The sequence below is a fragment of the Tenebrio molitor genome, chromosome 6 (genome assembly GCF_963966145.1).
Source record: "Tenebrio molitor chromosome 6, icTenMoli1.1, whole genome shotgun sequence".
NCBI classification, from domain to species: Eukaryota; Metazoa; Arthropoda; class Insecta; order Coleoptera; family Tenebrionidae; genus Tenebrio; species Tenebrio molitor.
This window is the reverse complement of record NC_091051.1, coordinates 9,665,713-9,693,069: the sequence shown is the minus strand read 5'-3', so window position 1 is coordinate 9,693,069 and position 27,357 is coordinate 9,665,713. Positions and strand designations below refer to the sequence as shown.

The window sequence follows — 27,357 nt, the reverse complement described above, 5'->3', positions numbered from 1 at the left end:
AAACTCCCACCTACCTTGACATTTTAGTAGGATCTGCCAAACGTTCACGTACAATCTTTTTGAAATACTAAATGAATTACGTTTGTTAATTAAACAAAGGGAAGAAATGTTAAAAAATATTTTAAAACATTTAAAAACTAGCTTTCAATGAGTCCTAAGTCTATTTAAAATTTTAGGGTTCTAGCAGGACGGAACCAGTTCCATACATAATCGCAACCTGTATGTATTTTTATAAACTAAAATTGATTCGTCCAAAGAATTTTTTTTGAAAAAAAAATTGTTTAATTTGAAATGAATTTATTCCATACTTTTGCCGCTCACTGTATGGGTATGTACGGTGGCCTGCCAAAAAAGTTAGCCATCATTTAAATATCAGTGTCATTAAAGCATTAATTACACATTTGGATTTTGACTTGACAGAAAAGTGATGCCTAGTTTTTATTGCGGCCATTGTACATATACGGGGAGTCCCAGTGAAAATTTCGGATAGGTTAATATCTGGTGTCTTTAACATTACATATTTGAAATTTTAGAATGAGTCAGCACATAAGGGGACACTTGAATTTTATTTTAGCCGTAATAAAGTTATCACGTCATTAGTCCGCCCCAGCCACCCTTGCATTAAAATTTTAAATAAGTATAGTTGACTCAAGTTTCAAAAAAACACTTATCATTTGCAACAACATTTTTTTCAATCTTTTTGAACCAAATAAAGGCACAAAGAGGCCAGAAAATCATAATTTGGATTGAATATTTTCCATATAAGTACAGTTTTAAAGTAATTTCAAATGACTAATGCCATAAAAATGCTGTTGCAAAGGCAAAGTGTTTTTTTGCAACTTGAGTCAACTATAAGAAGTATCCTATGATCAAAAAGTCTTTGGATCAGAGTTGCCGTGGAATTAACAAGCTATCTATGAAATTATTTATTTCAATTATTTTTGACATTTACTTGACAACTTTCAAGTTAGCAGGTTATAATTCAAAATGTTTCAAAGAGAACATAATTTTTTTTTTTGTAAAATCGTATCAAAATGAAGTAATTTATACAGTAATTTGCGGGCGTAAACAATGCCTTTTACGGCCTAAGGTCTAAAAGAACAACAATTAATTTTGATAGCTATTTTATTTGTTGCATCACATTAGCAACCAACAATATAACTCTTGATTTTTGAGAACGAGTCATGTCATTTATTTTTTCAAAGCTTTAACTGAACAAGGTTTTCACTTGTGGCGGCCTCTGCTGTAAAGCCACAATACCAGAGCCTTCATCGTCAACGACAGGCGCAATGTAGAAACTCTCGTTCTCACTTTTGATTGGTGCATTTTTTGTGAAGGCCAAGCCACGACCAACAGAACCCGAGGAGAATAAACAAACTCTCTTCTTGACGAATTACCTCGAAGTTCAAATGTACCTCTGTAAAAACTAAACAGTTCTTTTGTTGTACCATTGTACCAATAACATATTGAATAATAGTGAAAACGCTGAAGCAAGTCGGAAATTTTCCATAACAAAAATGGAAATAGCGTCTAAAGTCAAACATAAAAATATGTCTGGACATTGGTGGAAACTGAGATGAGTGAATGACAGTGACCATATAATTAATTATATTTGCTTCAGAAAGGAATAATTTCAAAAATATCTTTACTATAAAGCAAAATCTACCCAGGCAGAGAGATAAACAGCTGGAATCAAATAATCATCTCTTCTAAAAAAAAAAACAACAAATAATATTGTTTTGGAAACGTTTTATTAAATCAGTGAAACTGAAAATACAAATCACCCACTATGCAAAATTATAAGTGAAGAAAACTGCAATATATCTGGATTTGTCAGTCTACATAGATCTTAAATATAAACTAAAAAGTTACCAACAAATATTTTCATGTTATATAGAATAATTACAATGATTATCCAAGCCAATAAAGTAATTTAAAAATTGACTTGTGGCCTGAAATGTTTCTGCAGTTTATTTGCTTTAACTCCCAATGAAAGATTAAATTTAGCCTTCATTCTTTTCATATAATGTATATCTCTAGCTTTTTTGGCCACTTCTTCTTGCTTTGCCTCTGTCCATCCTAAAGACCTGTAACATGCTAACACCTTATGCAACTTCTTTGTACTACTTGAGTGTAATACAACAGCATTTGGATTGACACTCTGCTTATAATATCTCATCAGACTTCTATGTCCTACTGTCACTCCTGATGGCAAAACTAACTGATATTCAGATCCATCTAATTCAGGAACTGAGACTTCTTCATTTACATCCGCTTGCTTATCACTATCAGGATATGAAGAAGAATAGTCATAAAAATCAGTATACTCAGCTAGAGCTGCACCTTCATGAAGCATTTTACAGTGGCCTTTATCAATCATGTGCTTTCTAGCAGCATCAGCTGAGTAAAAAGTTCGACCTTTTTCATTACACCATATGCACATAAATCCTAGAAAGAAAAAAATTAATATAACATCAGTGATTAATATTGCATTTTCCTTACCATCAGAAATTTTTTCACCTAAATATTGTAATAATGCATAAACATCAGTACAATACTCAATATCTGCTATAAAGAATGAATGAACTGTAGTCATGTGTTCTAAATTCTTTAGGAAATTTTTACTATGATGCAAGCAAAATATGCAGTCATTATTATGTATTGGATTTTCTGAATCTTCATCCCATTCATCTGAATCAACTTCTTCAACATCAGACGCGTCACTTTCTTCATCACCTTTGGTAGAATGTTCAACATAATTCTTATCATTATCCTTATGTTTTTTTGAATTCAAATGATTATCATACGCATTCTGATTACTAAATGATTTTCTGCATACTGCACAATATGCATTTTTACTTTGTTTGGACAATTCTTCAAGATTTCGTTGGTTGTGAATTTTTTCTTGAAAATCTTCAGCTGACACAGGAGGCAGATCTAGCACCTTACGTTTGAGGTTATACCGATGCCAATCGCTCTTGTAATGCTCTCGTTGAGCTTCTGGATGCTTGAAAGCGACATGGCACGTCAAGCAAGTAAAAGAATTACGTGAAATCTCCGAAGTATCCATGTAACGGCTGAAATTTCTTTACATTACCTTTATAACATGTCACACGTAAAATTTAAATACCTGTTTTTTGTTAGTAATACCACACGCAACTAAATTTAACAAAATTTACTACAATTTCTGATTACAAGCCTTTAATAACAGTAACAACACTCGTGTAAGAGCAACTCTACACTCAACTGTGATAAATTCTACGCAATTGTCGTAATCGTAATTCCTAAAAAATTCCAGGTAATTCACGTATGCAACCAACATTACATTACACACATATTTTTGTAAAAGTTTGAAAGAATGGAAGAAAAGAAGAAAGTAGTCTGACATGTGTAACTTTTTAACTCAGATTATTTATGCCTAGTTTTCTTAGTCATTTTTCTATTTTCTATCCATTTTTTTTCAACAAAAACCGGTATTTCTACTAAAACATGAAAAAACAACGTTGAATTTGCCTTTTTACCCTGATTTTTAACCCCTTTCTTCTAACTCAGATTTTCTCAAAAACATCAATTTTTTTAGAAAAATGAGACGATTTTCAAGTTTTAGTCGTTGAAGTTTGTTGAGTTTGAAAAGCAGCCCATTGAGGTCTTTTCAAAAACACAAAAAATTGAGAAAATGATCTGTTTTTAAACCCATTTTATCTATTAAAACATCAATTTTTTTATGAAAAATACCCTATTTTTTATTCTAACTATCCCACCTCCACCCGGCGGCACGGCAATTTTGCCGGAGTACATACACTATTACGGATATTACTATCATTTTAGGTTTGATAGAATAATGTAACGTAACGACAACTGGAAATTGTCATGCAGATGTTCCAAAAAAAAAAGACGAGTCCATAGCTCCCTTATTTATACTTGTGACACATTGTTGTTTCCAGAATAAAAATCTATGAGAATTACTAAAAAAAAATATGTAATCCCATTTGAAAAAAAATATTTTGACAGTTTACCCTTGAAGCCCATAGGGCTATACTTGAATTTATTAGGCCATTTGGTAGCCTATTAACAACCATTTAATTTGGTGTACAGATAATTAAAATCTTGCGATAAATAACGGAGTTATGGACTCGTCTTCTTTTTTGGGGACACGCTGTATAATATACCAAGGGACAGATACATATATTGTCGGATATTTTTTCGAGCAGTCCTGACACATGAGTGTTTGTAGCAAGATAATTACACGAGGGCGCAAGCCCGAGGGTAATTTTGAGCGACAAACACGAGTGTTGGACTGCAAGAAAAAATTTCTGGCGATATATTTCTGTCCCGAGGTATATTCGGAAGAGAATCGCGCGAAAAAGCTTTTCCCTAGGTAAATTATATCGGAAAAATTTCCGCTTAATTAAATTGTGATTGGTAGATTGGTTGCTATTCAAACAATTCGGAGTTGTGATTTGTCAATATAAATCATGTGACATTTGAGGGCGATTCTCTTAATAAAAGCAGTCCTGGATTCATTGGAAAATAAAATGGTCAATTAAAATCTAGTCGTTTGAGAAGTATGTTTATTTGGTTGCGTCGGGGACGTTTTAGGACCATGAGTACATAAAGGTTCGTTGCTAAAACTCCGTACGGTGATAGTTTGTACGATTTTAAATTCTAGTTCCAAAACATAAAGCAGTGAAAATTACTAAACTCTCCATCTCAATTGTTTCACGTTATGTAGAAAACCGTTGTATCCCTGCAGATTAATTCCCGCCACACTACTCTCTGGGTCTGTCTTCCGTCAAAAAACGTACAATATCTATCAGAGTACGGAGTATACACGGTTGCTAAGTAAGTGAATTTTTCCCCAAAGGAAACTTCATTTGTTTAAAAACAATTAGACATTTTCGCGTTAAAAAGTGCATTGTGTTTTTCTGGCCCGTAAAGTTTGTCGTGAATCGTGAATGTTTGTTTGTATTTTCAATTTTCATGAAATATCTACCGCGCGCGCAACACGTGGTAATATACGAAATACGAGCACTTTATTTTTGAGCTGAGTAAGTAAATCTGGTAACTTTAGTAACTTTTAGTCTCGTTTTAAGTTTTCATTCACAAGGATGTCATACTTCCCTTCTTCATACTTCATACTTCTAGTTTATACGAAGTTTGTCAAAAATTTGTGTATCTTAGGTTAACTTAACTAACTATCGCAAAATAAGGTTAGGGTTACACATAGGGTTAGATTAAGGTAATCTTGTAGTTTACGTTGGTTTACGTCGCCCAAACTGTGCATCGCTTCGCGCACCGTGCTAAATGTGTACAGCGTTGCCAGACTTATTTATTTGTTTCGAATAAGAGAAAATTCACAATTAAGATCACGTGACCGTGATTTAATTATACAATTATACTCCGTGCAGGAGCCTCTCTACCACCCATTGTTTCGAAACAAAGTTAAAAAAAGCACACTAAACCAGGGAAACAGATCAATTAACAAACGTATTGGAGTCATACACATCCAACTAAAAGACGCGCTCAATTCTAATTAACATCTGGCAACAATGCAGAGTCTATGGGGCTGCGCGTATGAGATGCGCAGTTTGGGCGACGTAACGTAAACTACAAGATTACCTGAGATTACCTAGATTAATAGTGCAATGTACCGATACGTTTTGTCCATTTGATTCATTAAATTTATGAAAACATTTAAAAATACACTAAAGAAATAAAAGAATTTAAATTTTGCAGTAATTCAATACAACAAAAATAAATTCCCTTTCGATTACACAAGTCGAAGTCAGTAAGTCACAAGTCTTCTTTGCACAAGTCAAAAAAAAACCGGATTATTGGATGATGATGTCGGGTATTTATAAAAATTTCCCGTCAAAGTTGGGGTCGAAGACTCAATTGATAACGCACCACTTCTCAGTTTCACTGCGCGCGGATTAAAAATTAAAAACACAAACAACGCCAAACTCTGATCACCTGTTTAAATCTAACCTCACTTTTTTGTTGTTTAGTTGTTTGTGTTTTTACTTTTTACTCAGTAATGGTGCAGAACTGCAGACCAGACTGACCAGTCACCAGTGGTGCGTTCACAATCGATTCTTCAACGCCTACTTTGACGGGAAATTTAATTGAACACCCGATAGTTGGTTTTTTTTTAACATTGCAAAAGAAAAATTCTAAAATTTCAAATTCTTTTGACTTTTTATATTTATGTATATTTTAATACCCACTACAACATAATTATATTACATAAAATTAAAGAAACACATGACTATGACCGAGAAACTGTACAGTTTGCGAAATAACCATGATACTTTTGTACACAAAATTGTTTCTTGTATACATAAACACTAACACACGTATTAGTATGTGTTTATTTTAGAGAGAAAAATGAGTGACAAAAAGAATAAATCACAGTATTTGCGACGATCTAATGATCTACAAGGTATTGTTTGCCGCACGATTATTTTTTATCAATTAATGTTTTTCATATTTCTTTTACTTATTTCGGTTTAGAACGATCATGTTCAGAGGTCCAGGGGTCCCCTCGACGACGAAGACTTGAGTATAATAAAGGTATATTATTGTAGTTACGTTTTTTTTTTCATGTCAGTTCATTCCTTTAGCAATTTTCTCTTGAAATAATACATAAATGATATCTTCATTGCATATAACTAATGTCTACTATTTCAGACACTTCACAACCCGAAAACAAGAGAAGGAGACTCTCTGGCAGAGGTGAATATTTAGCCAAATTTCTACAGATTTTTTAACTATAAATTTGTGGGTTTTTTTTTGCAATGGCATAACAAATATATCCTTTGTTGTTTTTATTATTTTTTCTAGACTCGTCTCCAGAAATATTTTTGGTAAGCGAACCCCAACCTCCCACGCCAAAGAAGCCCACACCGTCTTCGTCAAAAGAACCTTCGTTCTCTCCTCTGGGTAAATTTCTTCTTCATAAAAAAATATATAGGTACAATATTCTTTTTTTCAGGCGAATTATTTTTCGGAGGAGAAAAATACCTCCTTCAAGATGTAAGCCCAGAATTATTGGATAGACTTCTGGAAGAACCTCTTTCGAGCGAAGGCAACTCCTCAGATTCGAATTCTGACGTGGAAGTACAGGAAGACGACTCAGATCTCGAAGATGAATCAGTTGAAATTCCAGTACAGCAGACACCTGAACGTATTAGACCGATCCAAATGAATCCACCCTCATTTGTGTGGCACCCACATCCCGTTCGTATTCCTTTCGTTCCCTTCTCATCAACTAGAACCATTAAAATTTTGCCTGACGGAGAGGACCCCGTTGACTACTTTCGACTTTTACTAACTGACGAAATCGTCGACGATATTGTCAGTAAATCGAACAAATATGCAAAACACGTGAGAATTACCAAATGGAGGCCCCTCACGCGACCAGAATTTTTTGTGTTTTTGGGACTGACTTTCCATACTGGCACAATCAGAATGCCTCGGTTGGGCGACTATTGGCTCAATACATCATTCAGACGGGGGATAATTCCTTGTTTCCACGCAATTATGTCTAAGGAAAGGTATTTGGCGGTACTGCAGATTCTACATTTTGCGACAAATCCTCGCCCCACAGACCCAACCGACAGACTGTACAAAATTAGGGACCTAATAACTTACTTCAACACAAGAATGACCGAGGTTTATTCTCCGGGGCACGAATCATCCCCCAACGAAACGCTAATCTTGTGGCGGGGCCGCCAGTCTATACCCAAAAGGGGCCATCAATATGATTTAAAGATGTTAATGTTGACGGAACCAGCCGGACTATTTATACAATTTCTTTTGTACGGCGGGTCGGCCCACAAAAAGCTAGACAGTCCTTATCACATGGACGGCTTTTATAACAATGGACCAATGGTGACCGATGCATTACAAGAAAGCAGAATTGACCAACTCTTGGCATATTATCCAAGTTCTCTGAAAACTCTCAATTGGTACAAAAAACTGGCAATTCACCTCTTTCAAATCTTATTAGTGAACAGTCACCTATTATACGACATGGTTTCCATTTCCGCCACAACTAAAACTTTCTTCGAATTCAGACTTGATGTGATAGAATCCCTTGTGTTCCTCGATTACCCCAATCGTCCCTACCTAAAGCCTGTTTCTTCCCTTCCTACATCCGGTGGTCACTACCCCTCTCAAGATGACAAATGTACTTCTGGTCCTCGGATTGGAAGATACCCTCTGTTCATGTGTCAGCTGTGCTCAAAAAAGAAAACAAAAAGGAAAACAACATACTATTGCAAGGGCTGTACCTCGGATGTTAAAATAGGTCTTTGTCCAACCTGTTTTGAGGAATGGCACGAAGAATCCTGGTTTAATTAACTATAGATCTTGACTGGATTCTTTTTAAGTTTAACGTTCTACATTTTTAAAGTCATTTTTGTAACTGCTAGTTTGTTAGTTGTTAATTCAATTTAACTATGTTTAAAATCTTGTCCCAGATAAAGTTGTTTTACATATTCTCAAAACGGTAAAGATCGATTTGTGAATTTTTTTTCATTCACGATAAATATTGCAATAAATATTTGAATGTTTCTCTTTGCAAAACGTTTGATCGCAGTGATTACTTGACTCAAAGTATTCATTTTGGTGATAATCAGAGCAACTATTTTAGAAATATGACCAATTGCACTAAATTTTTTCACGCTGAAGCAATAGCCACTCGCATTGCACAGGTTTCTAATGCAGAAAATGGTGGCTTACATTCTTTCTGTAATTTGTACGTTACCTGAGATAAAAAATAATGTTGTTACAAAAGAAAAGACATTTCTGCGTGTTTCTAGTTAAATGTCACTCTCCAATTGCTTAAATTCATTAAACTCTCCTTATCCACATCAGTGATGAAAATACCGAAATTGATCGTAACACTTGGTAAATAATCATTTGAAATTTATTGTTTATCAATGTTTGAAAAATACAAATAGTAGAAAGACATCGCTTATCAGTGAAATCCCATCGTAATAGCTTGCAAAATTGTACACACATTTTAATTCTCTTGTGCTTTGGCTGTCACATAATCAGAGAGAATGCGAATAAAAAATGTCTTTACTAAAAGTGTTATTGTACCTGTACAAACATAAACTGTTACAATCTTTGAACTATAAAATATTTTAGTTAACAATTTCCTTCATACATCAAATCAATAAAAATAAATATTTCGGGACAAGCTTATTCCAGTGAGCGAACAAACCAGTAGTGAAAACTTCTTAAACCTAACTCCTTAAAGAGAAACAATAGACACTGGGATGGTTTTAAGACGAAAGTTCGTCAACTGAATCGGTTTTTTCTTCATTCACCGTCTTCAATTCTTCCAGCACTTCCAACTTTACTCTTATTTTGATGAACACTCGAAAAACAAAAAGGCGAAAGCTCCTCTGTTGAATTTAATTATGCCATATTCAAAAAAATTAATTGTTTATAAATTACTCCATATAAAAAACTTACTTTGGATAAGATACATTAGTTTTATTATATAATTAAACTTACTATTTAAATAATCGTCTATCAATAATCATTATATCATAACATCATTAATATTTTTTTTGTAAAAAAAAGCTTCTCTGCCTTAAGTTAAATTCAGTGGAGTACAATTCCAGATACAATTTTGAAACCTACTGTTTAACCTTATCACTTTAAATAGCCAATAAATTAAAGTTAAATGAGATGATTCGTTCTCGTTTCAGTCTTTTTCGTCACTTATACTATGAAATCATCTCGTTCCACGTGCTGTTATTACTAGAATCACTACTCGATGAAGACACTGGAAAAATATCAGAAACGACAATTTAAAAAAATCAGTAAGCACGATTCTTAAATGAAATCAACAAGATCAAGAAAACGTTACGTTTAAAGTATCTGATACATATCATACACCCTTATCACATTACTTAATATATCGCATCAAAGTTTTTTCTTTTATTGGAGCATCTAAGAATGTTTACCTGATGGCTTAGGCACCTTGTCCTTTGGCCCCCACACTCTGACTGTACAATCATCAGACACTGAAACGAGCATTTGGGGGTAAACGGGATTCCAGGCGACACAATTAACTGTTCTTGTGTGACCTGTCAGTGTGGCAATTGGTTGTTCATTTCTGATGTGCCAGATGTACACCTGTCGCAAACAAATTAATTCGATTAGCAAACTTTTCCAACATAACGAATCACACATGAATAAATGTTACTTAATTAAAACAATCTAATCAACACCTGATTGTCTTCACTTCCACTGGCAATAAAATCTTGATTGGCTCCCCCGAAAGTAGAATGTATTGTAAAATGGCCCTGAGTAACTCCTTGATATCTTCTAACTAAACATTTATCGTTTAAGTCCCATAAGTGAACACCTTGTGTGGCAACGTTCAACAAAGCGAGCTTGTCGTTTTTGTCGACGGTAAATGACATTATAGCGTGATCTTCTTGTAATCTACATCAAAAACATATCCAATATTTACGTACACGCATAATTGAATACGCACATTTGATGATCGGAAAGTTCTTCGAAAATATAGCCCCGAATGCGGTGGTGTGTGTCAGAAGCGATAACAGTTTTACCGTCTTTTCTGCACCACAGACCGTTCACTCGAACACCTTCCCAGGAATCCATCACGTTACCCTCCATGTCGCACTGGTAAAAGTGGCCCCTGATTCCGCCCACCTTCGAAAACAAACGTAACATCCATTGTGGCAGTCAAGCATATTTTCCTACCACAAATTTGGTGCCGTCTTTGTGCCAGGCGCAACAAGCGAGGGCATCTTCTGGAGATTGGGAAACTTTCAAAAATTTCTCGGTTTCGATATTCCACAACCACACTTCCGGACTTTCTTCCGGACCACAAGCGATCAAGTGCACCGAATCTGGATTCCAGGATATATACGACGCTCCTAAAAAAAGTTAAGTAAAACTATTCCGTCTAATTTGATTTAGATTAGAGAATTAGTAACAGTGCAAGCGTCTAAACTGTACAGGTTTACCGTAATTGTGTCCTTCTAGAATCTTCTTCAGCGAAAGTGTGCACGTTTCAGGATTAACGTCCCATATGATGACGTTGGTGTCTTTCGAACCCGTGGCAAGTTTGGTACCGTCAGGTGAAAACTGACAGAACCAAACTTCATCGCAGTGATCGTTTAAAATCTAGAACGGTACGTTTGCTAATTGATGCGTTTAAAAGTAAAACAATCGTTTACTTGGATGGTGTGGGTAGGGAAGGAATCTCTGGCACAGCAGTGATCAACCAGAAGAGAAGCGTTATCTAAACTGATCGTTTGTGCCGTGTTATGATGGCTACAATGTAAAGTTTGTAATTCGAGAGCCTGATTGAGCAACGTGTTCAAACGGGTAGGCGGTAACATCACACTGGGAGGTAAATACGTTTGTAATTTGTCCATCAAAATTGTCCGAGATTTCAGACCTTTACCATCCCTAAAATCCACGAAAAATAAATCATACGAGCGGTGACTAGGTAATTACCAGTTGGTACGTTCGTGTAGTTCTTGTGTGTTTGAACACATCATGTAACTCGATAACTGATGTACCCTTGAGGTGTTGTGTTGTAAGGGAGTCAATTCATTTCGTAAAACGTGTAAGGCATCTAAGACTCTGGCGTCTTCCAAGTATTCCAAGTATTTTTGTTCGAGCAGTAGAAATTTCATTTCCTAAAATGTGTTGGTTTATGCTTTTGCAAAAATGTGTTTTTGCTTACCATTAAACTACTGGAAGAACCAATTAATGAATGCAGTTCTTGTAGATCGTGATCGGCCTTTGTCCAGTCTCCATCCATGACATGTTGGCGAAATTTGGCGGCTGCTGGATGGTCCAAACGACAACCTGATTCGGCCATTAAAGAATCAGCAGTTCTTCTGTAAGAGAACGTTTCACAAATGTATTAGCGGTGTGAATATTGTTAAGTGAAGACAAACCGAAATTTCACGAAACCAGTGAAAGTCGAACAATTCATATACGCACCAAATCTCTTCTCATCGTGACACCTTTCATCTTCCGTAAATCAGACATATACAGGGTGTTATGGAAGTTCACGTAATACATTTAATCACCAATAGAAAATAAACACTTTACGAATTGGTCTTTTTTTAATCGAATATTTTTTTTTACATTTTTCTAACCCCTAATTTGACACGCTCATGGGATAATCATAAATTGAAACGAAAGAGTGAGTGAAAATGTTTTTGTGCGGTAAAAACTTTACAGTTTTTTGATGAAAGAACGATCGTTGTTCTAATAATAACAAGTAGATAATTAAATTACACACATAATTTTTCGATTAAAAAATAAGTACTTTTTTTAATGGTGGTGCAAAATTAGTATATTTTTATACGAGTTTTATAAGACGCTTGATTTTGACACGAGTTGGTTGAGGCACGACGAACAGAACGAGTGTCAGTGCGTCTTGTAAAACGAGTGTAATATGTATACATACTATTTTTTCTATTTTGGTCGCATTAATTTGATAAAAACTCAAAAATCTAATTATGAAATAATCTAGGGACTTTTTTATGTGGCATGAGTTATGGTGGCATTTCTATGAAATTTATGTCAAATTTAAAATGTTTTAATTGTTAACAGGAGCTCGCTAGAGATGCTGGACACCGGCCAGCCTGCTATTACAGCAATACCAACGTAATACGTATAAAAAAAAACAGCTTCACAAAAAGTTCCTTTGTGACACTACTTTTAGTTTCACAAATACTCATTTATGATTCCAAAGCAGAAAAACGTAATTTATGAAATGTGTTTTTCACATTTGATTAGAATCGATTTTCTTATGAACAAATTCTCCTTTTTATTGTTATCTCTCGCCCTCGATACAGTTAAATAAAATCATTGATTACCCACATTGGTTAATGAAAAATTTATATTTACTTATTTATGCCAGATCCTTACATCAGAATATCGTAAAACTGACGATAAAAATGGCTTTGGCAGTTCGTCTATTAAATGTTTCCAATTATGTAATGCAACAATAGCAAAATCTTGTAAATCTGTCAGAAAATAAAACAGATAATAAAAATGTAATTAGCTTTATGTTACACCTAACAATTTGAAACAAGAAAAACATTTCAAGACGAAACAAAGCTTTACAGACGTAACGATCATCTCCTCTTTCTCGTCCTCTCTCGTTATGTCTGTGTCAGATTCCGACACCTCGAAATTCACAACAATTTGTGATCATGAGAGATAATTACGTTTTGACTCTTTGTAATAGTTATCGTACATAGAGAAACTTTAGCGAGTGATACTCTACAGTGCCAAATCAAAGTTGACGGGTTTAGTGATGGACTAATAATAGTTTGAAGCAAAATCAGTGTTGACAACAGAACCGACCTCGCTGCAGTCCCACCAGGATTACATTGACAATATCCTGGAGGAATATACATCCTACTACATACTGCAGATGCCGACGTCGCTTTAACGTAGAAAAAGTGGCACTTCAAGGCCATTACTTGCGACTTTATGCGAAAGCCTTAGATTCTGATCCGAATCCTATTGAATACGTATTATATCGAAGCACCCGAACTGGCAATAATGTACGAGTAGGTGGAAAGAAGTAAAAAAAAGCACAAAGTAGGTATGTATTTCGCAGAGATACAAAGAAATTACTTGCACTCATACGATACCAAGGTCTAATTTAATTTCGGATAAGAGATAAGAAAGTTGGAAAGAAAGCACACCAAGTCGTTAAATAAAGTCCTCCTGAACAGTTTTTCAGTTGGTACAAATGTCAATTACTATATAAGAAAGAGGAGTTGTAAACCATTAAATCTGTCGATACAAATAACAAATATAAACGTTCTTGACTGTGTTCAATTTAACATTCGTTAAAAGTGAAGTTACTCGTACATACTCGTACATAAGTCTCGCAAAAATGTAATATTTATAAATATTTATTTATTTATTAGCGAAACAAAGAGACTTGCATTAAATCTGGAATAGACACTTAATATCTTCACTTAGAAATACGAAGATTATCACCGCATAAGGCTAATTTGAGTGGTTGTTTGTTGACAATTCGCCTCTTGCTGGGAGACAACTCACCTCTTGCAAAAATTACCTGTGCCGATCTCGGAGACAATTCGGCTCGTCCGTAAATTTTTGCAAAATATGCAATTAAATTACAATAGTCAACCCAACCGTAGTGGGTATAAGAACGTCAGAATAGTTTTTACCGTTTTCTAAAACTGCTTTGGAACAAATGGAACATTGGGTATTTTAAACTCAACAGAATTGCACAAAAACTTGTGGACAACGTACTGAAAGAGTACCTACGCTTTTACACGGTAGTCGTACCATAAAACACGCACGTTCAAGTAAAATTGGTTTTCGCATTTTAATTTAAATCTCTACAAAAATAGAAATAATCTGCGTCATTTTCAAGATGCAGTGCTGGATTTCGAGGTATCGAAACGAGCACTGTCCTGTCTTCGGAAATCCGTGTGATATAAATTTAACGCAGCAGTGAATACGCAACAATGGATAACCCCAAGATAAAATTTTGAACAATCATTATGTCGGACGTTTTATTAGGACAAAAATCACAGATGACTCGACATATTTGCTGAATTTGATGGATACTAAAAATAAATTTTGTTGTGAATGTGAGGGTTTTAATGTAAAAAACGAACAGATTTGGAAGAGAGGGTAATCAGGGGATGGCACTTCTTACAAGAATTGTTAACACAGAAGCGTGTGATGGTTTTGTTGGGGTTTTGGGGGAGATCACTTGACTTACGTTAGGCCTTCGTTCTTGAGATACTGTCCGATAAGTCTAACAATGTCCTGATTGGTCTGTGTTAAATGTAGCGCTGGTCCATTGGAAGTGTCTTCATGTCCATTTTCAGAAGCCCCATTACTCGAGGAGGGTGCCCCGTTCTGCACGCATCCGTTGCTGGCCGCTTGCATTGTGGTGCTGTCAACTGTGTTAGTGTCTCTTCGGGTCTTTTTACGAGGCGGTTCTCCACCGTCGTCCCCGGATGAATCACTATTAGAGGCCAGACTTATTTTTGCACTTTTCCTTCGCACTTTCCACGATCGAGATCACTTTAATCACGATTAACATTTATTAAGGTAAACCCTTTGTTTTCACTGTTCCATTTATTACGTCACGCACACAATAGTAATCGCGGACATTTAGGATATTTGCGTCCGATATATTTACTTAATATCGCTTCTCATTATGTGACTTTCTTCACTTTACAACTTGGGTACATCAAATTTAACGCAAGTTTCTACAGAATCACGTGAATTTATCAAGTATGCAGTCCTATTTTATCATCCTATCAACTGCACCACCCCACAACAAACATCAGCTGGTCGAAGGCTCACCAGCTCTTTCGTTCAATGGACAAACGTTTCGGATTCCAACAACCTCAAAAACAGCTGGCAATTTGACCTCAACACTTCACGATGCGCACACCTTGACGCAAACCACGTTACAGTACAGAGTTCTTCAACTGCCGCGGAGCAAAACTGTCATTTCGCGCACCGCCATAGATGGTGTTCCGTTTTTCTTCTTCGGGATCTACATACATGATCCCTCCGATCAAATCACTCAAATCATCAAAATCAGAAATTCACATGCAACTTCATTTCAACAAGTCAGATAAAGAACGTGCGAGCATCGATGCGTTCGTGCTATATTATTGGGAGAGTTAAATTTATAAAGCGTCGTCCGCGCCGATAATAACAAGTCGTGCCATTCGATGTGAAATGGCCACCAGAGGCACTTGGATCAGTTGGATCGCGAATGAATGGAAACTGTAATAACTACGGAAGGTTTACAACTAGAATAAATGTCAACCATTAATTCGTCATTGATTATCAAAATAACAATAAATACAATAAGAACTTCAATCATAATCGGTGCAAATCATTTTGTAATATTAATTTGTGTTCGCGAGAAACAGCTAGACATAAAAAGGGTTTGAAACTCGAATAAGTATCAATTGTCATTGATTGTCAAAATAACAAATACAATAAGAACTTCAATGACAATAATGCAAATCATTTTGTGATATCAATTTGTATTCGCTAGAAACAGCTAGACATTTAAATTTTGACAATTTGAATAAATTTTTCCTTCTGTAATTTCTGTAATACTATTACAGTTTCCCATAACGCGCGAGGTGGTGACATCTACCGATATTTTGACTTTTTTCCGGACGCAGAGTTTTGAGCGATTGGCACGACTTGTTATTACGATCAGCGCAGACGACGTTATAAAGCATGCGTAAAATGCAATATTTTTCATTCGGCAGAGGGAATTTTAAAATCACGAAATGTTAAAGACGAAACTGTTCAACGATTGAATGTTACGTAAACATTCATGTCGACAATTTTCAGTTTGGAGTTATTATAATTGCATAACACCGTTTTATTTTAATTTTTAAATTTCAGATTATGCAACCCGAAAAACCCGAAATCGAACTGGGTCAATTTCCATTCAATATATCAGTTTAATTTGAATTATTTTAAGGTCCGAGAAGAAACACGAAGATAAAAAATGTGTTGCTTTAATTAATTATTAATGAATTTATTTACAATTTCATACTACATATTTATAAATCGTCCATATATTTGAATTCATATTTTTTTGCAATCGGGTCACATTTTTTTTAAATCTTATTAGTTAACTCTTCAATTATATCTTCTTCCCCGATTTGTAGGCTGTCCAGGCGCTTTATGGTGTTTTCACATAATTCATATATTTTATCATCTTTCTTCAATACCTTTTCAAAATTATACATTACAGATGCACAGTAATCCGTCAAATATTGTTTTTTACTAGCAAATATCATAAAACGTCGATCCTCAGCTTCGTGAATTGTGCTGTCGAGCAATACTTTTTCGATTTCCTTATCACTTTGAGTGCCGCAGATATAATAATTTTTACTTCTTTGACATTATTGCAGTACTCTTCTTTTGCTTCTATTGTTAAAATTCCATTCTGATCGATGTTCATTGTAATACCACATTGCCTTGGTGGTGCAGGTGTAAGGTTGTTTAATATAAATTCATGTAACAAACGATTCTTTGCAGCCTCCAAACGTTCACCTTCAAATATCTTAAATGCTGTGAAAGTTTGGTTGCCTAATACGTTTACAAAATTGTAAGATTTACTGGTAGGTATTGGCGTATTTTTTTTTAATTATGAAACACATCTCATCAGCGTCCATGTCTATTCCTAAAGATAATGGAATTACATCTGTTATTTTAATTTTATCGACTCTTTGCTCAGAGTTACAAGAAAACATGGCTGCTTGAAGAGCTGCACCTTCAGCTACGCACTCTTCAAAATTGCTACTTTTGTTTAAAGCCTTTCCATCAAAATAAGCTGATAACAACTCTTGTATTTTTGGAATACGACTTGATCCACCAGCTAGTACTACATGTTTTATTTTATCTTTCGCTATTCCGGAATTATTCACACATCTTCTAACAATTTCGATCGTTCTTTTGAATAGTTTTTCCCTCATTTCGTCAAACTGTTTTTTTGTAAAATCAATTTCAACTTTGTCATGACCCTTTACGAAACCATCAAATATAACTGAAATTTCTGTTGTGAAAGATAAAGTTTTCTTTGCCGTCTCACACTTGTTTTGCATTCTTCTCATGGTTCTTCTGTCACTTTTTGGATCGTATCCGTACTCATTTTTTAGTTTCTCACATACATAATCTACAATTAGATTATCCAGATCTTTTCCTCCCAAACTTGTATCTCCATCTACACAAATAATGTCTATATTATTTAAAGTCTTTTTCAGTATACTAACATCAAATGTGCCTCCTCCTAAGTCATAAATCAAACAGTAACACTCGTCGTCGACATTATTTTAAAAAAAATAACTTAAGGCGGCTGCGTTGGGTTCATTGAGCAGTTTTAAAACTGTGAAACCAGCTTCTTTAGCAGCTGCCAAAGTGGCTTCTCTCTGACTTGTATTAAAATAAGCTGGTACAGTGATGACTGCCTTGTCAACACTGCCTATTTTAGCTTCCACATCGTTCTTAATTTTTTTTAGAATAATAGTAGTTATCTCTTTAGGAGTTTTTTTTTTAATGCTTTGTTTTCACCTTGAACCACAATAATGGGAGTATTAAAATCATCTTCTACTTGGAATGAGATATATTGCAAATTATTTTGCAAATTGATTTCTTGGTAAGTCTTGCCAATAAATCGTTTAATTTCTGAAATATAAAATGAATAAAGATACATTACACATTCTATAGTATAATACTTACCATAAATTCCATTTTCTGGTAAATTTTTTGCCATGTGAACACCATATTGTCCAACAATTGTGTTTGTTAATTGTTTAAAAAAAAATACAAAAGAAGGTGTAATTCTTCTACCTTCCGCATTTTGAAGAATTTCAATTGCTCCATTTTTATAATAAGCTGCACAAGAATTTGTTGTGCCCAAATCGATACCAATTACGTAGTTGTCCATAATGTGCATGTGGTGAATAAATTAACTGTAAAAGTTTGTGTCAGTGTTTTTTTTTTAATGACTTCTTATCATTAATTATATCAATCTGATTATGATTATGATTGGGCCGTATGATTTCCCTTTCCTTAAAACTTTATCTTTATCTAAATAATTGATTTGCCTAAACAACTGTTTAAAGAATTATTTAAATAAAGGGTTATGATTTCCTCTATTTAAGACATTCGTTAAGTAAATAGTTAAATACCTTCTTTAAGGAAACAATGTCAAGTTAATGAAAATATTAAACATCACTTGCTGTTGTTTAAAATTTTATTTAAAAATAACCACTAACGACAGTCGTTAAACAATTAATTAAAAGGAAATCATAGGTAAAAATTAAAGACCGTCTTTCAAGTCCTTAACGGCTGTCTCTAAGTCTTAATGAAGAGGAAATCATACGGTCCATTATCATATAAAATAGAAGATAGTTATTTTTTTAAGATAAGAGAGGTTGGTTTAAGTATATTGTAAGGTTTCATCCTGGTGGTGGTGACCTCTTTTTGTGCATTACGCCATCTGTGATTACGCCGGACCACAGCTACTTGTATGGCTACTTGCGAGCGGTGGACACTGGCGGTAGTTTCCCCACCCAAGGAACATAAGTATATAAATATAGATAGAGATATTTTCATATTTGGTGGCGGAGACAAAAGACTGAGAAATGTCACAAATTTGTATTGTCAGTGTCAAATTTCTCAAAGACGTTCGTGATTTCGACAGAAATGCAGCAAATTGGCAATAAGAAAGTTATTCATCGTCGAACTAGAGAAATAATTTGTAATACGTTTGATTATATGAGAATACCTTTTCCTTTTGAAGCACTGACAAAAATTGGTTTCCTTAGAATTTGTTTTTTCAATCTATTTAACGAAAATTTAAATTTACCTAGACATTCCTTTTTACGGCGTTTATGAGAAATTTGACACTGACAATACATTTTTGTGACATTTCTCAGTCTTTTGTTTCCGCCACCAAATATGAAAATACCTAGTAAAAATAACATAAGAAGTCCCGCGGCAAAAATGTGAACTAATGAATTTTTCTATGGTTATGATGAATGAGCAAAAACTTCAAAACAATAAATCTACGTTTAAGACGTTATCATTGATTTAAACAATTCAAACACACATTCCGTTTGTAGAGGAAATCCTATATCTTCAATGGCACGCTATTAACTATTAAATTGAAATTTTTGTTTTTGGTGAACTTCCAGAAATATGAGCGCCACTGTCAAATTTGAGATGGGACTACTTACATTATTTTTACTATAGTATATTATTTAACGAGTTTGTGTGTAAATTGGGCATTGGGCTCACGAGTTGAATACGTTTTTTTTTGTTCGACGAGTCCCTTAAAGGCTCCAAATCACTTAAAATTAACTTGACGTTTCGTTTTGACATTTATCAAAACCCGTTCACACAGGAGAAAATTCTCAAATTCTGACAGGGTCGCCTTGGTGAGAATGCGTTTCTCCAACGATAAATGCAAGATCACATTCATATAGGTATAGTTTTCCCATTTATAATTTGGTTTTATGGCAGTGCAATTGTAATTATTAGGGGCTGGGGTTGTGGTTTTGGCAATAGTGAAGATATTGTAACCTGGTCAGACAACAGACCTTCTTTTACAGTCCTAGGATTTATGGCGGTAGTTGCCTATTGTCGGGGTATTTAACTCCCTGACAACAGGGCTCGTAGTAAAACCAAATTAGAAATGGGAAAACTATACTGTCGCGAGCAATAAATTTTGGTCGTCAATGTCATTTCAAAATTTGGTTAGATTGTCATAAATTTAAAAAATTTCCCTGCCTGATTATTCCCACGTCAACAAAGTGTCAAAAAATTGAGAAAAAAATTACAATTAATGTCATGGACTAATGGGACAATCTTTTTTGTGTGAATCATTTTCCTCAAAAATTGATAAAACAAGAAGGAAAAATGAAACAATCCATCAATCTCTACCTACTTCCATGGACTATGCTATGAGAAACAATCCGGATCACAAGATAGTCAACCTGATGGATCTCAACGATTACGTTGTACTCTATGTCCTGGAAAATCATTTAAGGATAACAACAGATTGAAAATTCACGTAGATAAGTATCATGTCGATAATAATCTATCAACTTCTTCTACTTCTTCTTCAACCGATTCAATAACAAAATTGCTAATTAATTTGAAACTTCAGTTACCAACTATTAGAAGAATTCCAAAAGCTTGCAGACATTTAGCTGCAGATAAATTAAGTTCCATTATTAATAATTGTCTTTCGACCAAATCATTATCATCCTTTGAGAATCTTTTGCTTTTTTCGTATAGAGCTTTCAATGTAGCAGAGAAATCTGATAAGTCGTTGAATAAGCATATAAAAGAAAATCTTTCTAATTTTGAAGTACCTCAAATACGAACTGGTTCTAAGAAACGTACAAATTTATCATTAGCTAAGAAAGTAGAAGCAAAAGTAGCCGATTTTGATATCAGAGGAGCTGTTAAATTATTGTCCTCGGATGACTCATTAGCTTCATTCAACGAAGATGTTGCTGAAGAACTTAAAAAAAAACATCCTTCACCATCTCGCGAACTTTTTTTCCCAGACCCTTTCAAACCAGGAGACATTAGTTTAATAGTCAATGAGCAAAACGTTCGAGAAGCTATCAATTCATTTCCTGCCGGTTCTTCACCAGGTTTAGATGGCATGAGACCACAATACTTGAAAGATATCATATCTTTGTCAGCGGGTGAAGCAGGTCAGAAGGCACTAAGAGCTTTAACCAAACTGTGCAATTTTTTATTATCTGGGCAACTTCCTTCAGAAATCTGCCATTTATTGTATGGTGCGTCTTTATGTGCCCTTAACAAAAAAGATGGAGGAATTAGACCGATCGCTATCGGAAACTGTTTGCGAAGATTGACCTCAAAGCTAGCCTGTTTTCAAAGTCGAAATATTGTAAATTCGTATTTATCTCCACACCAACTTGGAGTTGCAACTAAACTAGGATGCGAAGCTGCAATTCATACCACACGAACCTTTGTTAATAACGATCAAAACCGTGGCAAAGTTCTTCTTAAATTAGATTTCAAAAATGCCTTTAACTCAGTCGAACGGGATTGTATTCTGAAAGAAGTCCAATGTCATACCCCACTTCTGTACCCTTATCTTTATCAATGCTATAGAAATCCTTCAACTTTATTTTTCGGTAATCATTTAATTTCTTCTTCTGTTGGAGCTCAGCAAGGAGATCCCTGCGGTCCCATGATTTTTAGTCTTGCCATTCAACCAATTATTTTATCTTTGGATTCTCAAATGAATATATGGTATTTAGATGATGGAACCTTAGCTGATTACCCAGAAGTAGTTTTATCCGACTTTAAGAAAGTTATAAATTTATCTCAGGAAATTGGCCTTGAATTAAACTTTAACAAATGCGAGATCTTTTGCTGTTCTGGAGACACAGATTTAAAAGTCATAAAGGAATTTCAAAATTTAGCACCAGGCATTAAAATCTGTGACCGAGAAAGTTTATCTCTTTTAGGCTCTCCAATCTTTGACCAAGGTTTTAAAAACACCGTCGAAAAAACTATAATTACAGTTGAAAATCTTTTAAACAAAGCTGAACTCCTTAACAGACACGTGGCTTATACTTTAATCAAAAACTGTCTTTTCATACCAAAATTTAATTTTTTATTAAGAACAACTCCATTTTGGAAATTTTCTAATTATGTTAATTCAATTGATTCTTCTTTAAAGTATTGTTTAGAGAGAATACTTAATTTACGTTTAACTGATTTACAATGGCGTCAGTCCACTTTACCGATTAGATTTGGTGGTCTGGGAATTCGTCGCATTTCCGATATTTGCCTCCCTGCTTTCCTATCTTCAATTAATGGGGTTAAAAAGCTTGTTTCTTTATTACTAAACTCAAAGGATAATGAGCTTAATATTCACCATTATGATGAAGCTTTAGCAGTCTGGGGTGTAGCAAATGAGAACGAAATACCAACAATTCCACAATTTCAGAAGAATTGGGATAATATTAATATCAAAGGAATAATTGCCAATGACTTAATCTTTAATTCACCTAGAGACTTGGCTCGTTTTAAAGCTTTGCAATGCAGAGAATCAGGATCTTGGTTACATGCAATACCTTCTCCTAATATTGGTACTCTTTTAGATAACACTTCCTTCCAAGTTTGTATTGGTTTAAGATTGGGTTGTAATTTTGTAATTGTAATCTTTGTACACCTCATATTTGCAAGTGCAATGCGAAAGTTGACGAAATTGGCACCCACGGTCTAAGTTGTTTCAAAAGCAGTGGTAGATTTTCAAGACACACTGAAATTAATTCCATTATCAACCGGTCTTTAACTTCAATTCATGTGAATTCAACTTTAGAACCAAACGGACTGTCTCGGGATGACGGAAAACGCCCAGATGGGATGACTTTAGTACCGTGGATTAAAGGTCAACCTTTGGTTTGGGACGTTACTGTTGTAGATACACTTGCAAACAGTTACGTATTGAAATCATCTGAAGTCTCAGGTTTTGCCGCTGAAATGGCTTGCAAACGCAAACATAGCAAATATAGTTCAATCATTTCGTCAAACTACGTGTTTAAAGGTTTAGCATTTGAAACCTTAGGCCCTTGGTGCAAAGAAGCCATCGATTTCATTAATGTCATCGGAAACCGACTTATCGCGGAATCAGGCGATTCAAAATCAAAGAAATTCCTTTTCGAGAGGATTTCCCTTGCCATTCAACGTGGAAACGCTGCAAGCATTCGGGGCACTTTTCCAGATTCCGCAATATTATCGGAAATTTTTGTATTATAAAACAAAAATGTTTATGTAATTATGTTATTAATATAAGCTCTATTTATTATTTTTTTTTTTAAACAATTGACCCATTAGGAACAATAATAGTAAAATTTTAATTGAAATGAAACATATAAGTAGGGCAGTTCTGGGTAAATTATTAACTAAATTAATGACGAAATTGACAACAATGCCAATATTTAAAAACGAAACGTCATATGACAGGACCAATCTAACAAAAAAATATCTTGGCCTGCTGCGTGTTTAAAACAATCGTGAACGGTTTATAGGGAGTATTCCATTTTCATAATTTTCTATTAATTTTTGTAGTACCTCCTTTTTGTTTCTTACGTCGTTTTTCAACTTTTTCATTCCTCTGTTTGCAGATTGAATTTTGCTATACGTCTATCAGAACTGGCGGACCAAAATAATAAGGTGAATTCATCATCTTCTGTCTTAAATAGTAATTAGGAAAGAAGCAATTTAAACTGACCAATCCTGTCGTTGATGTAAAGTTACCTATAAATTAATTTTCCTGCTTTATTTGTAACTATGGATGCATTTCAAATGATGCATATGCATTGTTTGGTATCCGCATTATTTGTGCAATGACGGACGTTTTTAGGTTATAGTACCTATTTCTACTGGGATGTTCCCTATTGGGAAAACGAACTGCGTACTCCTGAGCAGCAACTGTGGCACTCTCATCACACTGGCACACTGCCCATATAAGACAAGCATATCAAAATATTCTGAAGAAGTAAACATTAAGCGTTTTTAATGACTTTTGTAATTGTCAGAAGTAATTTATTATGACATAATATTCAATTATTATGTCTTTGCAACAATCAAATTTGTTTAGATAGTTACTAATATAATTTTTTAAGGTAATTTTATATCTAAAGTTTGTCTAAACATAAGTGAATTTTATGGTTTTAACATCTAATGTACTTTATGAGGGATTTTAGGGTTGTTCACGACAAATCCATCACAACAGAATATTTAGCTACCCTGCTGTAAATTTTACAAGGCATGCCTGTCTTTGTTAAACGAAAAGCTGCAGATTTGGTTCTTGCCACTTTTACAACATCCCTCATAAAGTATTTTTTTCACTACTAGTCTCAGAAGGCGTCATTATTGACTCTCGAACCGACCCCAGAAGTAGAATTTCTCTCCCAAGGTTAATAATAATTTTCATTATTAACCAAGGTCAATAATGAACAGCCGTCACCTAGCAACGAAAGATTTTCTTTGATTTTATTGGTTAACGTAGACAGACGATTTTCAATTTTCATAGCAACCGTTGAAAAATGAGAACTCGGATCGTCGCATCGGACAAACAAATTTAATTAATAATTATTATTAGAAAGGGTTTTTTCCACTCTCTACATGGTAAGTACGTTGTTATGACATTGATTTGGTGGATGTAGGTACAACTTTTTTGACCTACCGTTGGTTGCTATTAACGACGGGATGTAAGTAACCACTTACCTCCCTCGGGGAAATAAGTGACAAAAATTAAACCAAACAAAACACTAATATGCCTTATGGTAACGTTTATTCGATTTCTGTGGCAGGGGGAAGGAACATGAAGCGTTTGCAGCCTCAGCAACTTCCATTTCTCTTTTAATTTTGTTCAAATTCATTTTACAAACTTTTGACACGACGCTTTTAATATTGACGTTTTGTGTGATGAAAGTCGTAGCAACCGGCAACAGACATACTAATATTTTATTCAAATATTTAAAATAATTTCATCAAAAAGAAAGTATGCAGTTCAAAATAACTTTGAGAGTGGAAAAAATATTATAAACAATTCGGGAGGTAACTAATTTAACCAGTCTCGGACTCTATTGCTACCCCTCGCTATCGCTCGGGGACAAACTTGTCCTCGACAGGTAAATATTAGTTACCTCCCTTAATGTTTAAATAACTATTAACGGATCTAGTAGTGAAAAATAGTATATTATATATTGAGGGAGAGAAATGCATGATTTTTCCTAAGGTGCAGTTTGTAGCCAGAGGGCGAAGCCCGAGGGCTACAAAGCACCGAGGGAAAAATGAGCATTCTCTCCAGAAGTATATATACTATTTTTTCCACGGTAGGGAGTAGAAACAGCACAAAAATCTCAAATTTTAAGAATAAAAAAATGATGACAAATGAGTTGTCATCTTTCGATGAATTTAATGGAATTAGTAGTTGCCTTGACAACACAATTAGATTTTTGTCACAACAGTAAAAAAAAATGAAAACTCCCATTAGATTTTTGTCACAACTGTCAAAAAAATGAAAACTCCCTAGGGAGCAAATATTTGCTCCCTAGGGAGAAAATGCTCTACTTCTGTCACGATGTTGACATCCGAAAAGTTGATTTCTACTCCCGATCGTGAAAAAAATAATATATACACCACGCTAGAGAAGACAATTTTAAGCTTCGCTTCTTTATTCCCCTCGAAGCTTCGCTTCTCGGGGAATAAACTACCTCGGCTTAAAAAAATGTCTTCTCTACGTTGGCGTATAACATACTATTAGTTGTTAAAACCGTAAAATTCACTTATGTTTGACAAACTTTACACGCGATTGGTCAATTAACAACGTTCTTATTTTAAAATCCAATAAGGATGGATTTTTAAAAACATTTTTCCTATTATTCCAGGAAGATGATGATTTCACCGTATTATTTTGGTCCGCCAGTTCTGATAGATCCTGTATATCATCGAGTTCTCAAAGAAAATAATCTACCTTTACTTTAGTGCGATGTGCGATAAAGAACTAATGCTGGTTGAATTATCAAACTTTGACCACAATTAAATGAGAAGAATAGAGAGATAATTTACCTTGCAATTGTAAACCATGTGGACATGAAAATAACTGCTGTCGGTAGATACTGAACGTGTGAACGTACCGTAGGTACTTCCCAATCAAACCCCGAGAATCATCCGTGACCGAGAAGGGCGAGAACCTGGCGAGAAGAAAGTGACCGTTATCGTTTCGTTTCGTCTTCATATTTTTGAACACCCCACTTTCTCACGCTCACGCCCTACTTGACCAAAATGGCCAATCAGCTCTGGAAGATTCAAAATTTGTTACTTTAGCCAATCGCGATAGTTTTTCGATAAGTTTTTAAGCCATGGCCTCCTAGATACGATAAGAGACAAGTCTAAATCCGGCCCTGCGCGTCAGCAAAATGTTTGTGATTTCGAAATGACATTAACCACTGACCTCTATAACCTATAGAGGTCAGTGCATTTAACGGGAGCACCTAAGCTCCCTCTTTTGAAGCGAAGTTAAAAGCACAAAAATGTGTAATATTGGTTGCATACTTTTATAACTCAAATCAAGCAATTAAACCCCCGTTAACCGTTGCGGTACCTCCGTACCTCTTTTATTAAATTTTACAGTGTGTAGTTTCCGTTGTTCTTGTTTTCTAATTGCATAAATGACAAAAAAAAAATGTTTGTAAAAAATAAATGCTAGTAGGCAACCAATCGTGCACCGTACCGCAGCGCTCCCTAGAAAACAAAGATAATGCCTTGAACTACGAATGCGCACGGTCTGATAGACCAAAAGTCTATCATTATATCTAATCTAGGAGGCCGTGGTTTAAGCAAACTGATCTGCTGCTTCTATCTTCTAAAGGGCCCCACGTCCCACAGACTCCGTTTTTGTTAGACGGTTTTGTTCTGTTCGAACAAAAACCTCAAAACGGTCGCTTTTGCTCTAAAACAAAACTGATGAAAATTATCAGGTTTAGGTAACCCTGATTATGTCCGTCTTGTCAATTCGAGCAAATCTGAACTGTGTGCGGTAAACAGTTTTAAAAACGTCGGTTTTTGCAGTGGTGTAGTACTGACGGGAGCAAAAAAAGTGGAACATTAACATCACTGACAAAACTGAAGTCTGTGTGCAATTCGTGTTCGTTGTTTTTGCTCGAACAGGATTGTTCTTGTTCGTCGAACAAAAACGCAGTCTGTTCTGTGGGGTCCTTTAGAATTGTTCTAAAT

The 27,357-nt window shown here is 34.9% G+C and overlaps 3 protein-coding genes and 1 long non-coding RNA gene across 13 annotated transcripts in view; 1 reads left to right on the top strand and 3 right to left on the bottom strand.

The window, feature by feature from the left end:
* LOC138134197 (piggyBac transposable element-derived protein 4-like) overlaps window positions 1–8,488 on the top strand; it is a 166,775-nt gene extending 158,287 nt beyond the window's left edge. Inside the window, exons 1-6 of one of the 8 annotated variants that reach the window (XM_069052327.1) lie at window positions 4,761–5,048; window positions 6,380–6,442; window positions 6,514–6,573; window positions 6,691–6,735; window positions 6,844–6,942; window positions 6,995–8,488. In XM_069052327.1, the coding sequence (XP_068908428.1) occupies window positions 6,388–6,442; window positions 6,514–6,573; window positions 6,691–6,735; window positions 6,844–6,942; window positions 6,995–8,364 (1,629 nt within the window). In that variant the 5' untranslated portion in view covers window positions 4,761–5,048; window positions 6,380–6,387 and the 3' untranslated portion in view covers window positions 8,365–8,488. Of the gene's footprint in view, window positions 1–4,760; window positions 5,049–5,088; window positions 6,078–6,363; window positions 6,443–6,513; window positions 6,574–6,690; window positions 6,736–6,843; window positions 6,943–6,994 lie in introns of those variants that run through there. The other 7 variants (XM_069052320.1, XM_069052323.1, XM_069052319.1 and 4 more) reach the window with 7 other exon arrangements.
* LOC138134200 (cytoplasmic 60S subunit biogenesis factor ZNF622) lies at window positions 1,735–3,291 on the bottom strand. 2 transcript variants are annotated; one of them, XM_069052331.1, is made up of 3 exons: window positions 3,131–3,291; window positions 2,503–3,077; window positions 1,735–2,448 (listed from the first exon to the last, which is right to left on the bottom strand). In XM_069052331.1, the coding sequence occupies exons 2-3, from the start codon at window positions 3,068–3,070 to the stop codon at window positions 1,934–1,936; spliced, it is 1,083 nt and encodes a 360-aa protein (XP_068908432.1). In that variant the 5' UTR covers window positions 3,071–3,077; window positions 3,131–3,291; the 3' UTR covers window positions 1,735–1,933. The 2 variants fall into 2 exon arrangements, with proteins under 2 accessions (XP_068908432.1, XP_068908433.1); XM_069052332.1 differs by having other exon boundaries at window positions 2,503–3,086; window positions 3,131–3,288.
* A 581-nt stretch (window positions 8,489–9,069) lies between the features above and the next one.
* LOC138134196 (WD repeat-containing protein 26) lies at window positions 9,070–15,641 on the bottom strand. 2 transcript variants are annotated; one of them, XM_069052317.1, is made up of 10 exons: window positions 14,789–15,641; window positions 11,744–11,900; window positions 11,512–11,696; window positions 11,229–11,463; window positions 11,016–11,175; window positions 10,750–10,925; window positions 10,520–10,698; window positions 10,251–10,467; window positions 9,984–10,155; window positions 9,070–9,416 (listed from the first exon to the last, which is right to left on the bottom strand). In XM_069052317.1, exons 1-10 carry the CDS (start codon window positions 14,956–14,958, stop codon window positions 9,331–9,333), a joined length of 1,737 nt encoding a protein of 578 aa, XP_068908418.1. In that variant the 5' UTR covers window positions 14,959–15,641; the 3' UTR covers window positions 9,070–9,330. The 2 variants fall into 2 exon arrangements, with proteins under 2 accessions (XP_068908418.1, XP_068908419.1); XM_069052318.1 differs by having other exon boundaries at window positions 9,070–9,802; window positions 14,789–15,636.
* Window positions 15,642–17,976: 2,335 nt separating this feature from the next.
* LOC138134201 (uncharacterized) lies at window positions 17,977–26,543 on the bottom strand. Its single transcript, XR_011160666.1, has 3 exons — window positions 26,191–26,543; window positions 18,295–18,527; window positions 17,977–18,240 (listed from the first exon to the last, which is right to left on the bottom strand). It is a non-coding gene; the product is annotated as an uncharacterized lncRNA (long non-coding RNA).
* Between the last annotated feature and the right edge of the window lie 814 nt (window positions 26,544–27,357).